General features: G+C 39.5%; 1 protein-coding gene across 2 annotated transcripts in view; it reads left to right on the top strand.

The window, feature by feature from the left end:
* The window catches only part of lnx1 (ligand of numb-protein X 1), a 72,765-nt gene extending 58,779 nt beyond the window's left edge, over window positions 1-13,986 (top strand). For both annotated transcript variants that reach the window (XM_088349473.1, XM_088349472.1), the window contains exons 7-12: window positions 970-1,374; window positions 6,258-6,392; window positions 6,467-6,644; window positions 10,414-10,660; window positions 11,570-11,728; window positions 13,421-13,986. In XM_088349473.1, coding sequence (XP_088205599.1) covers window positions 970-1,374; window positions 6,258-6,392; window positions 6,467-6,644; window positions 10,414-10,660; window positions 11,570-11,728; window positions 13,421-13,556 — 1,260 coding nt within the window. In that variant the 3' untranslated portion in view covers window positions 13,557-13,986. The remainder of the gene's footprint in view (window positions 1-969; window positions 1,375-6,257; window positions 6,393-6,466; window positions 6,645-10,413; window positions 10,661-11,569; window positions 11,729-13,420) is intronic.
* Window positions 13,987-14,297: the final 311 nt, after the last annotated feature.

Raw genomic sequence — 14,297 nt, 5'->3', positions numbered from 1 at the left:
CCAGGCTAATCATACGTTCGCGTTATCGTAATCTTCCGTACGAAAGATTACGCTAACACGAACGTGTAAAAAAAAAAAAAAAAGGATAAAGGAAAGAATTGTGAATAGGATTTCTTACCTTTGGGGTGGTCAGCAGAAGGCGCATGCTGTATTCCCTAGCAAGATCGGAAACTCGCACACCTCTTTCATATTTAGCTATTATTTATTTCTTAAAGGCAATAGTTGTACGAACAACTTTTCTTTTTTCACCTGTCCTGCTTGCACCGACCTTCTTCGGAGGCATAGTTAGGGGCTAAAACACTCCGTTCACCGATATTAAAAGCGAAAGCAAAAAAAGGCAAGTGCGCACGTGACAACAGTTGGTCACGAGGGGTGGGGGCGATCTACACGATCTACACTCGTACGCCGCTCAGCATCGTACTCTAGCGTATGCACTCACGCATTAACCGGCGTTCGAACTCCGAATTTTTGACCGAACAGCGAAGCAAGAATTTCTCGAAATTTTTGGTCGAACTCCGATTTGTTCGAACTGAGAGGCGTTCGAAAACCGAGGTTCCACTGTATATGTATTTTATGTATGTTTTGTAAGTATCCATTTTTCTGTATTTCTTTACACTTGTATTTTTGTGATTATAATTTTATATCGTTACTATTAATTTATTTATTTTCTAGATTTTTCATTGTCAACAGTAATCCTGTGGTATTAGTGATAACTGAAACTAATCAAATTACTAAATACTTTGTTGACAACTGTGTATCTTCTGTTGATGCCCTTGCAACCTCCATTGCAGCCTGGTCATCCTTGAAGGGGGATTACCTCATGTGCGGCCCCTACCAAAGGTTTCTTGCCCTTATGTAGGTTTTACAATCAAGGGATGTTGTAATCGTGGTCTGTGCAGACCTTTGAGACGTTTTGTGATTAGGGCTGTACAAATACGACTTGACCTGAATTTAAGTGTTATCTGTCAGGTGAACGGCATTGACATCAGCAACGTTTCCCACTGCTTCGCGGTGGCCGCCCTCAAGCAGCCGTGCCAACTCCTTCGTCTTACCATCCTGCGGGAGCAGCGCCACCGCTATCGCCACCCTCACGCGGCCGGCATGGCCGGTGGGTTCCCTTCGCACGGCCTGCCCCACCATCATCCCTTCCGGGACGACAACGTGCACGTGGTGCTGAGCAAAAGCACGCCGGACGAGCAGCTGGGCATCAAGCTGGTGCGACGGCCCGAGGAGCCCGGTCTGTACATTTTTGACCTGCTGGAGGGCGGCCTGGCGGCGCGCGACGGGCAGCTGTGGGTGGGCGACCGCGTGCTCGCCATCAACGGGCACGATCTACGCTACGGAGCCCCGGAGCATGCAGCCATGCTTATACAGGTTGGTGAAAAGCTCACAAAATAGTCGCCGGGAGTGGCATTTAGTGTATCTTTCAGTATAAATTGGATTATTGATGATAAAATTGTGAAACGTTGCATGCAACAGGGCAGCACGGTGGCACAGTTCTGAGGTCGTGAGATCAAACCCCCTGTGTGGAGTTTGCATGTTCTTCCCGTGCTTGCGTGGGTTTCCTCCAGGCACTCCGGTTTTCTCCCACATTCCAAAAACATGCTTGTCAGGTTAATTGGCCGGTCCAAATTGTCCCTGGGAGTGAATGAGCGAATGAGTTGTCTGTCCCTGTGTGCCCTGCGATTGGCTGGCAACCAGTTCAGGGTGTCCCGTGCCCTCTGCCCGAAGATAGCTGGGATGGGCTCCAGCACCCCCGCGACCCTACTGGGGATAAGCGGTGCAGATAATGGATGGATGGATGGATGGATTGCATGCAACAAGATTAGACATGGAACTCCAGGGTGCACATATAATAACTAGAAATAATAACACATAATAATAACTAATAGCATTTAAAATTTGAGGAAATTATACTTAACATTTAAAAAATATTTTTCGGTAAAATCAAATAAACAAATCCTTTAATTCGAAAATTAATTCAGGAAAGTTTGAGTTATTGAGTGTAAATAATACATTTCTTAAAGGTACATTGTGTAATATTTGATCAGTAGATGGCACTACATTGTCTTATGCGAACAAAAGACAGTCCCAAATGAGCACACCGTAGCAGCAATATATGAGACAAACATGGGGGTGACTGCAAGTTATGGATTTTGCTATGGAAAAGAAATAAAAATTTCTTGAACCAAGAATATTTATAAAAATTAACATTGGTATGAGAGTTCATGTTTTTTGCCTATTATTCAAATCAATGTTTTTTTTTTTACTGAATTAAGTTTTTTTTTTGTATTTTATATTACACACAGTACATTTAAACGTGAAACATTTAGTAAAATAGCAACGCTACTTATAAGGAGAAAAAACATACGATCCAGCGGATGGTATTATTGTTCATTTCATTTTATTATTTAGATAATTATACATTTCTAAAATGTATCATAAAATACGAAAAATCAAATGTACAGTGATTTCCTTCTCATGCTCACGGTATTCTGTTAGTGTTGCATGAAAATGATGAGCGTAAGAAAAGACTGATTGAAATTCAGTCCAAACGCCAACCCAGATTCCCAAAAAGATGAAAAAAACAATAATTTATTTGAGCGTGTCTAAGAAAGTCACGCACTGGACAATTGCAAGTCAGAAGATGGAGTCAGCAAGTAGAAAACCCTCAAATTCTGGACCACAACTTTATATACTTTCAAGAAAATTTACCAGGATTGACTTCTACTATGTTATTTCTCGTATGCAGCATTAAACCTAATTGTTGCGATTTGCAACAATTGGTCTTGTCTACAAATGATTGTGCCAAGTTGTTGACAGACCCGTGCCGTGGTTTTGGTTAATGGCATTTAATTGCCGTTAAGTCAGCGAGGTTTTTCCTCGGTCTCGAGTTCCCACTCGAGCAGATTGACTGAGTGACTGGGTCCTCCAGAACGTTACTTTCTGACAGAGATTAAGAGCCGGCCGGCCTGAAATTAAATCAGGCCAATTAAGGCAATAATGGATCCAGGACTGGCCTATTAAGGAGTTGAGCTGTGCGCTGTGGGGACCGGGGCGACTCCCACAGGAGGTTAGAAACAGAAACAGTCGGTTAGTCATCAGGCAAAACTGTGAATGAGTGCATGTGAAATGTGTTTGGCGTGTGAGTGAAAAAAAGTCACATAAGACAGTTACTATTTGCTTCATTTACAAAGTAATTATGTTCCCCCTTCTACCAGATTACTAACACTTGAAAGTAACGTGTTACTCTGAAAGTAACTCTCAAGTGAGAAATTATCACATATACTCCAGTGTTCATTTTACCTCTGAAAAGTGATGGGTCCCGGGGACTCGCATGCTCAAAAATCTATGGGTCCCAACAGAAATCTATGGGTCCCCGAAATTTAGTGTGCTCCATGCCCTTACAAACTGTCGTATTTTCCCTTACAAAATACAAAAAAATCTTTTTTTTTTTAAACATGTTTATTTATGTAGTTTAACATGTTATATTGTACATGTGTTTCCTTATATCATATATATTGTTAATGAACATTTTGTTGGAGACACTGAATGAGGTTTATTATTAAAAAAGTTCAAAAATGAAGTCGCTTGGACGTTCACTGCAGATGGAAAAATATATGCAAATATAATTAAGTAGAATAATCCATCTTATTCAAAGTATTAATTCATTTTCTGTTTAAATTATTGTTGGTAATATACTGATTAAAAGGGATCACCACAAACCTGTCTTTTTTCGTTTTCTCCTTTTATACTTCCTTTTTTTCTTAACTTCTTTATACAACATAATCATTCGTAATATAATGCATCAAAGCAAGTGAGCCGTTTGAGAGCCGGCTCTTTAATGAGTTGAGCCGAAAAAGCCGGTTCTCTAAAAAGAGACCGACTTTCACTACACAACTCGAACTCGAGATCGGCGTGCAGACGTAAACTCGAACCGCGAGACCAAAACAATAATGGCGGATTTGCCTGACGAAAAGTTTGGCGGTAAATCTTTGTTAAAAATTATAATGACAATTTTGTGTCAAAAAGTTGCGTCCCGGGGACGCACGATGATTTGGCACGATGCGTCCCCAGCAAAAATAACGCGTCTAGGACGCAGGGACGCGGGCAAACGAGAACACTGATACTCACAATAAGCAGTGTCTGAAATAACGTCCACAACCTACATTCAACCAACAATTTATGCGCGCTCATTTCTTGACGGAAAAGATGCACTGGAACGCCGACATTTCCACACGGGGGCAGATTTAATTTCATTAACAATTTAACTAAGTGTACTCCATCGAAAACGGACGAATTGGTGTCGTTGGAGTCTCTGGGAAGCCCTCTTCTGAAGTTCTCTAGCTTTCTCTTCTTGGCCCACGTCTCCCCGCAAGATAGCGACTCGGCTCCTCCCATGGGCGTGCCAAGGAATTGTCTTGCACCCACCGTTCTCACAACACAGTGCTTTGTTCTCAAAACAACGCCTGTCGTCCTCCGTCAGAGTCCTGTTATTAAAATTCCCTAGTCAAAATATTCTGCATTTGGAACAGCGTGACCCGTCATTGAACTAAAGCCCAGTCAGTGAATATCTTGCATTAAACTCAATGAATGTAACTTGTTTTCAATCGTATAAAATCCTTTATAGTCAAATGTATAAAATCCTTCGCTGTAAACCAATGAATGTCTTTTTATACAAAAAGTAATGTGTTGTGTAGTATTGTTTTCAATGAAGCTCAATGTTAGCGAGCAAGGTGAAGTTAGCTTGATAACGGATTAATTTGATGTAAAATGCTGCTTCATCTCAAAGCAGCTCCTGTATTTTTTTTTTTATGATTTTGTTTGATTAGGTGAAAAGTAACGTAAATACACAGTTTTCTTTCTTTGATTCGGTCTTTATCTGAAATTTGAATGAAGAAGATAAATATATAAAATGGCTGTATAACAAAGCAAAGTATCTAATTTTCAGGGTAAGGCTAACATTAGCTGGCTACCTTTATTCGAACGATAAAAAGGCTCAGGAGGTTGGCATTTACCATCACTAGTTTGTTTAACTACACTTATAAAACATGACCAAATATGAACAAATGTGTTGTTATTCTTGTTGAAGTACTTTAGCTTACTCTAAAATATTGTATTTAGGAGTAGATTTCTTCTTTTTGGAAAAGCAAATAAATTGAACAAAAGACACATTTAAAAAAAGAAAGGTCAAAAAAACCTTGTAATTTCAGGTCTACTAGTTTAGAGGTGGATGCGTCATCTGAAGTGTCCTTAAAAAGTTGAAAGAGAAATAGTTGCTCTATTAACTATGTGTTGAAATGCCTAACTGAGTTAAAAATTACTTTATATTTTTTGGGGCGTGGAACACATTACTAAGGAGGAAAAAGGGGAGGTGGAGGTGGTGGTTGGAGAGTGACTTTATGCTTGTCACTGCAGTTTTTTGTTAGTGTAGCATGGAAATGGTTAAAGTAAGAAAAACCCTACAGTCCTAACGTCAAGCCAAATGCCCAAAAAGAGGAATAAAGAATAGAATAGAATAGAATAGAATATACCTTTATTGTCATTGTTACAAAATGGGTTGAACATATTGTAACAACGAAATTGGACGTGGCACTCCAGTTTCACATTTAACAGTGAGGATAAAAGAAAATAAAGAAGATAAAGGAACAAAGAAGATAAGGTTATAATTTACACAATATAAAGGAACAAAGAAGATAAAGGTTATAATTTACACAATAATATCTCATCTCATCTCATTAGCTGCACCGCTTATCCTCAGTAGGTCAGCGGGGGTGCTGGAGCCCATCCCAGCAATCATCAGGCAGTGGGCAGGGGACACCCTGAACTGGTTGCCAGCCAATCGCAGGGCACTCAGGGACAGACAACTTGCTCGCTCATTCACACCTAGGGACAATTTGGACCGGCCAATCCACCTGAAATGCATGTCTTTGGAATGTGGGAGGAAACCGGAGTGCCCGGAGGAAACCCACGCAAGCAGGGGGAGACCATACAAACTCCGCAGAGGAAGGTTGATAGCTTGATTTGAACCCACACAGGAGGTGCCCAAGACCTTAGAATTGTGCCGCACACGCGCTATCCACTGCACCGCCGTGCTGCCCCACAATAATATATAATACACAAAAAGAAGAGTTTATTCAAGCACATCTAAAATAACGCACGTACTTGCACACGCATCAAGAACTGATAAAAGCCAAAAGATGGTGATAGTGACTAAAAAAAGCACCTTTAATGCTAAACACTTTTTCTTTCGGCAGGCAAGCGATGAAGGCGTCCACTTTGTCGTGTCCCGCCAGATTTGTCTGCCGGCGCCTGATATCCTTCAAGAAGCTCCGTGGGCCATGGACGGCCCGCCGCCATATTCCCCTGTCGACATTGAGCAAACTCTGCTGGTTAGCTCACAAACAAACATGACATTTCTACTCTAATTTAAATCTAGATTACATTTGTATCATTAATCCCGTAGGACTCATGCCAGAAGCCCGCCTGCTACGAAAAGACGGTCACGCTAACAAAGGAGCCATACGATTCATTGGGCATGGCCGTAGCCGGTGGCATGTCCAGCCGCGGCTGGGACTTGCCCATCTACGTCACTAACGTTGACCCTGATGGAGTCGTAGGCCAGGAGGGTTCCATACGCAAAGGTAACATCCAGAAGTGGAAATTCTGTTATTTAGCTATGCCAAAAACAAACGGGAACAAATCTGTGGTCCCTCAGAGTTGGTAATGACACAATTATTTTCCCACTATGAAGTGCACCCGAAAAAATATTGAGATTTTATTTTCAAATGTAATGGAATTAAAATTGCAGTTAAGGCTAGGCATACTTCATAGGTAAAAAGTGTCATATTTGTGCAGTGATTGACCAGTTAGTATGTATTATGGATCACAATTGTATAACATTGGATCCAACAGGAATTGTACCCAGATCCGTGACGTGGAGTGCGTCAAATCCTATTCATAAAGCCACCAAGGATACAGACAACACATGAAAATACATTCGCTCTTATCCCAGTATCACAATTATTTTAGCCGGAACCAAATTCTAATCTTATTATTTGTCCGGGCATAGTGGGAAGTAATTATGTCATTCAGAAATGAATTAAGAGAGCGACATTGTAAGAAATAATTTGAAATTCCTGAAATATATGAACGCATTACGGCACATATCAAGAACGTCTGTCATTTACAATGCTTAGTTTAAGCTGAGAAAAAGTAAAGTGAAACAATATTTTTTCCACTCTAACATATCTGAATCCGTGACTGAGCATAGTGTGATAATGAGATGGCCTTTGACCACTAAAAGCCCCCTTGCATTCATTGTAATGCAATTGTGAACAATAATCCTGTCACAAACTAGGAACTGAAACAGGACCCAATAGCATTCGTTTTACTCAGTTTTTATTAAGAAAGAGAGCAGCGCTTGCATCCACGATCCGATGATCGTCGGTCACAGGTATCTGATGGCAGGAACGCAGAAGTGGCACTTCGAATGAGGGTAGTCATTGACAGCGAGAAAACAGGTCGATAGCAAGGACGGGGGAGCAAAACAGAAACGGGTCCAGAAAATAGGTTAGCAACAGGTATCAGGCAGGAAACAGGGCAAAACAGATCAATGGCTGGGACGGCGGAGCAAAAGCAGAAACGGGTCCAGAAAAAGGTCGGCAACAGGTATCAGGTAGGAAAACAGGGCAGGATAATGTCGGAGAGTTCAAAAGCTTGTCTAGCTGAGAGCATAGGTTCAGAGACGGTCTAACGGGTGCCTTTCGGAAGACGGGAGTTTAAAGAGTCCAACAGCCAATCAGGCAGGTCCCATGGCTGTTGGCGCCAACGGGGCAGCCGCAGGTGCCCAGAATCAGTAATCATGACAAATCCATGTCCTTAGCAGTCTGGTTTTGGTACTATTGTTACCCGGTTCGATCCCCTATAGCATCATTATTACGCATTTGTTGTCAGTGTTACATTTATCAACTGAACAATAAATGAACAGATATGGTAACACAATTCCAATGTTGCCCGCATATAAGGTGCACGTTCAATTTTTGGGCCGATTTGGGTTTTTGGGGTTCGCCTAATAGTCCGGGAAATACAGTACTTGCAGCAAGCAGTGATGACAGACCCATGCTACAAACTAATCAAGGAACACGTGTTTGATTATAAAAGTTAATCATGCGACAAGGGTGGTTGTGCGTGCTGCAATTTGTCTCGTACACAGAGAAAATATGAGCAATAGCATAGCATCAGAAAGCAAGGAGTGATCTTCAAGATTTTTTTATGTCATTGCAACACTCGTGCGGGAGGTTTTGCTGACTCAGCCATCTTTAATGCATATTAAGCATGTCATTGACCCGGTGGGTATGAATCTCCCTTAATGGCTATGTGAAGCCTGAATGGTTCGTGTTACTGGATTGCATGTGATCTTTGCTCTTACGCTCTCTTTCTTTTTCTATAAAGTATTTTTTTCTCTATGAAACTATATTTATTTTGTCAATGTATGAGGCAATCTGGATTTGCAGGAATAGCCATTGTTTAAAATAAAAATGTACACGCGGCACATAGAAAAATAAACATGAATGATGAATTAACTGGTGAGAGCAGAAATAAAATTAAATTAAAATGAAATAAAGTAATAAATACAAAAATGAAAGACTAATCAAATCAAATACAAATGCAAAATAAAATAAAATAAATGAAAATGCAAAATTAGGAAAAAAAATGTTTATTCAATAAAAAATGGAAAAAAAAAATCAAATATATTTTTTTTAAGTAATTTAAAAAAGAAACTAACCATTTTATGACAAATACAATTATCCAATGGTGTAAAGATATTATACTAGGTAACAGTGGCTCATTTTTTTTAACTTCCAGACTTCCAGGATTGCATCTTTTATTTGTGTCTTACTCTTCTTAAAATACTTTCTTTTTTTACTTTAGATGTGTTTGCATTCAATATAACATAAACATAAACATAAAAAATTAAAGACAAATAAACTGATGAGAGCAGAAACCAACCATGCTTTCTTCCTTTTTAAATAGAAATACAAAATTAAATACATAAAAATGAATAATAATAAATTAAATAAAAGATGAATACAAATTAATAAAAAAATAAAAATAAAGTAAAAATAATAAATGACAAACATTAAAAAGAAACTAACATAGAAGAGGTGGTTATGTTTTTTTTTAAGTTCCTATACGGTATTTATTTTATTCTTGTCCTACTGTTTTTTTGAAATCCTTTTTTTTCAATTAAATGTATTTGTACTAAATTCAAAATTGTTCAGTTCATTCCCGAGCTTTTGAAATATATCGCTGCTGATCGCAGTCTATGAGTAATTCATTGTTTAAAACCTGATTAGCATACTTGTCAACTTATAAGTTTTTCGGGATTTTATGTCTTTTGATCATTTTGAATTATGCACGCTTTATAACAAGTTTTGTTTTAAAATACTTCTATGTATAATAAGCAACACTAAATTTACTTCAAGTGGGTAAAGAACTAAAAAAGATGCTGAATTATTTGTGTTATCTATTTGGTAAATATAATAAACTTGTTTCACACAAATTATCTTTGTTTTTATTCTACATACTCTTGCTGTGTGTAAATAGGTTCCGCGTTATGTTTGTAAGGTTTATTCTCAATGACCGGAATTGCAAACATTAATAAGGGAAGCAATATTGTCAGACGAAAGGAAAACGGAGATCACTTGCACTCGTTTCTTGGTTTTTATTGGAAGGAAGGAATGACAAGACGTGATTCTTCGATCCGTTGTTTGACGGATTGACGAAGCTTGACAGGCGGGTAAAGGCTTAGCGGGGAATGGTCGTGGACAGGCGTAATCGTCGTGTTGTTGGTCGGGGCTGGAGAAGAATGGTCGTGTTCAGAAGAGTGATCAGGAGTCAGACGGGCAGGAGTCAGACGGGCAGGGCAGGTTGTAGGCAAATTCGGAAACAGGTCGGCAACGGAGATCAAGTAGAAGAAAACAGGAGGCTTTCTGAGCAGATGGCAACAGGTAGCATAGTACAATCAGACAGCTTGTTTCCAGACGCTGAGGATCTAAATGGACAGGGTGCGCCAATCAGCTGTCCTGGCTGTTGGCGCCAAATCCTGAGCCCAGGTGTTCCCGATCCGGGTGATTGTGACAAATATATTATCAAAGAGGCGGAAACACATTTTTTATCATCTTTTGTCATTACGAACCCAGTTTTTTTGACTGAAGCTTTAAAACGTGACATTATCAAGCCAAGGAGAAAAATCATTTTCTGGATTCGACCCGAAACTTAACTGAAGGGTGAATAAATTAGCCTGATATTTGAATATGCTCGCACAGCAACCTTTCTGGTCCAAGCGCAGGTGGCGCTCGCTCCGGGCATTTGAATATTTCATGGATCTCGATTCCCATTTTTGCTCAGGCGACATCCTGCTCAACGTGAACGGTGTGGACCTGACGGGCGTGACACGGAGCGAAGCGGTGGCAAACCTGAAGAACACGTCATCGCCCGTGGTTCTAAAAGTGCTGGAGATGCGGCCCCCCGATGAGGGGATGCCCGAGAGCGAACTGCCGCCTTGCCTGGCGTCCTCGCCAGACAGCAGCTCCAAAGGTCCGCTGCCCAATGGCGATTACTCCCCGCTGTGGGTGTCGTGGCTGCAGCTGCCAAGGTTGGTGGTTCGACCCCGTAAAAGTCCTTTAAAGTAGTGTTTCTCAACTCATGGATCAGGGCCCATAAGTGGGCCACGGACCCTTTTTTGGTCTTGGTAAAAAAATGTTACGGGAAGCAAAAAATGACTTTTTAACAATTTAAGCGATAATTTACTGCAAATGCAAGTTGAGACCAGCCATAGTTTGACTATTTTTTGGTGTTGGATTTTATCAAATACATTTTCCCCAAAAATGTGACTTTTAATCCAAGTGCAACTCATACAACCCCTAGCAAAAAGTATAGAATCATCAGCCTTGGACAAGTCTAGTGATTCCATACTAGGTAGGGTTGTATATGTTTTTTGGGCTGGACCGACTTATACTACAGAGTGACTTATAGTCCCGAAAATATGGCAAAAGTGTGTTGTTGAGCATGATATGACGGAGAATGTATTAGATATGGATTCTATCATCATGAATTCAGAGCATCTCATGCATCTCATTAGGCATTAAAGGGAATAGCATTACTTGAAGTCATTTTGTTTGTGTTTCTTTAGTACGTGTAAAAGTTATTTCATAGAAAATAAACATTATGAGATCTGTGAGTTTTAATTTCCAGTTTAACTTAACTTCTTTCAGTTTAATCTAATTTTTTATTCCATCAAGTGAACCTTTAAATTTTTTTTGTTATTGGATGCGTCTTATAGTATGGAAAATACTACAAAATACAAATATTTTGTTTTTTTAGAGCCTAATTGAGTCTAAATGAGTCGAAAAAAACAATTGACTCATTTAAATCAAAGGCAATGCCAACAGCTTTCAGGAGCTACATTCCTTTTTTTTTTTTTGCATGTCCATGCTTGATGACACAAAACGTTTTTTTCTCAAATATTCAAGACACAGCGCCCCCTTTCTGCTTTCTGCTGCAGGAACCTGTACAGCTGCAAGGACATTGTGCTACGGCGAAGCATGTCAGGCAGCCTGGGCTTCAGCATCGTGGGGGGTCATGAGGAAGTCAACTGCAACCAGTGCTTTTTTATACGCTCCATCGTCAAGGGCACACCGGCCTACAACGATGGCGGCATAAGGTAACATACAAAGCGGGATTATGTATTTTTACCAAAGTGGTACCTTTTGTTACGAGCACCTCTGAACACGAGAATTTTGATGTAAGAAAAATCTTGCCCTGCATACAACGGAAAATCCAGGTCACGAGCGTTCCTACCACTAGTGAACGATTGTTCCACTTTGCTCATGAAAACTACTACAGGCAAAAAAATGCACTTTTGTTTCTGTGAATGTTCAATTGAAGGTACAGTAACTTTATTTTTAAGTGCACAATAAGTGTTTACGTATCATCGAGAGTCCCTCGATCTCATACCGGTCAACCTCGGCAATTGCTTCCCCTTATTTAGGAATGATATGTCTTGTAAACAAAATGCGACACCTACTTACCCACAGCAAAACAGACAATATTTAAATTGGATGACTTAATACAATTTTTCACTTCACAACTGTTATTTTAAGGTCAACAAAAACATGGTGCTAGAAAACATCCAAAAATTGTTTATTCGGAAAGAGGGAAATTATAACTAGAGGGGCTGTAATAAATTCAAAATTCCAAAGGTGAGAACAACAAGGAAAAGTATGTGTGTGTCTGTGTGTGGAGTCAAACTTTGGAATAATTTATAAGATGAGATCAAACAACTATTCATGTGTTCAAATTTAAATACAAAAAAACATTACTGGCGAAATACAGGGATGAAGAAAATTGGATATGAGTGACATTGGAAATACTGCGTTTAAAACTTTGGTTAACTTTGTTGTTATTGTTGCTATTATTATATCATAACTGTTATTATAAATATTATTTGTATTTTCATTGTTATTATCATTTGTGCCGCAGTGATGTTTGGTAACTAGTGGCATTATGACGTTGAGGGATGGGTATTACGAAGATTAGTGAATAAGATATGTGATTATTGTAATTATTATAATTATCAATATCCGACCTATGTAATAAGTATATCCATGAGATTTTGTTATATTAGACACAAGAGGAGAAGAGGATTTGTAAAAATGTTTTAATAGGGAAGATAAAGGGATAGGGAAAATAAGCATCTGCTTCTAACTATCGCTTTTCGAACATTATTTTGTTGTTGACTCATTGTTTTGTCCTGTTTTTATTTTAATGTTCGAAATAAAGTTTTCATTCATTCATTCATTCATTCATATGTAGAATATCTCGACAATATTAGATGACGTTCGTACCAGTGATCGAGACAATCCTCGTTAGAGCCTAAATGGGGCGATATCGGTCTTTTTTTTTTATTCCCGTATAAAAATCGTTATACATCGCACACAAATTGAAATGATCAAACAATATATAAGTTGAGAGGTATGTGATCTCCTCCACTTCTTCTTGCAAACACTCCCCTTCCTCCGCACACCGTTGTTACAGTGCCTCCATGGTAAGTGTTCATAATAAACTCGCTTTTTATTTCGGATATATTGTCCTATTTATCTTATTACTGCATTCAATCACTATTTCAATGTGTTTTCATTGTTCAGGAAGATGTGTTTTATAGCTATTTAGGATTGACTTGGATGCTTTTGGGAGGACAGGAATAGACCGATAAGTTTTTAATTATCTCATATAAGGAAAATGTGCTCATTGCACGAGCAATTAAATCTACGAGCACATTCCTGGAACTCATTAAGCTCATTCGAAGATGTATCACCGTATTATTATTTTTATTTATTGACGATCGTTTTTGCAGGTGCGGGGACATCTTACTGGAGGTGAACGGAAAGAGCACGTGGGGTATGACCCACATGGCTTTGGTGCGTCTGCTCAAAGAACTTCGGGGAAGGATCACGTTGACCATCGTGTCCTGGCCGGGCAGTCTTATGTAAATAAACTTTGGGCTTTTGCCCCCTTGAAGCCGGACTCTTTTTGGGGGAAATGGACACAGAACTTTCAAAGTTCTACTACTGTAAATAGCAGGTGTTAAAAAAAAGTTGAAGCACTTGTACTACATCTGTTTATCATACAATACGTTGCCAAGTAGTCGTCCGTGTCGTTTGACTCATTTCTTTCATATTTTAAAAGAAAATAATGTGTTCAGAAGACATTTAAAGCTACTATTTAAATAAGTAGGTGACTTTGTGGAGGCCTTACTCATTTTCTTACTTTTAAGAGATTTAACAAGAAAAAAAAAGAACAACTGACTTGGTTGCTGTGTATCCACCGGTCGTCATCGGTTGTTTGTGTCCGCTTCGGCCTGTGTCGTATCTGATGTCGGTACACTTGGTTCACTGGTCAATAAAAGTCAATTGAAAAATGCCACAGCGGCAAATTCATTTTGTGAAGGATTTTAAAGCATGCATATCATAGTCAGTGCCTGCAGGCCACATCTAGCCTGTGAGCAGGTTTTCTACAGCCCCTGAGATGATCTAGATTCATTATTGTTGCAGCGTCATTGATATGACACTCAGTTAGTGAGTTGCCAACCAGTTGCAGGGCACACAGAGACAGACAATTAACTTGCTCATTCAACTTAGGGACAATTTGGACCTGCAATTTAACCAGCCATGCATGTTTTTGGAATGTGGGAGGAAACCGGAATACCCACACAGTCACGGGGAGAACATACA

The sequence above is a fragment of the Urocampus carinirostris genome, chromosome 12 (genome assembly GCF_059441175.1).
Source record: "Urocampus carinirostris isolate Australia breed hairy pipefish chromosome 12, RoL_Ucar_1.0, whole genome shotgun sequence".
In the NCBI taxonomy this organism is placed as follows: domain Eukaryota; kingdom Metazoa; phylum Chordata; class Actinopteri; order Syngnathiformes; family Syngnathidae; genus Urocampus; species Urocampus carinirostris.
Note: the sequence above shows the minus strand (reverse complement) of the source record. Positions and strands in the feature narration are given on the sequence as shown.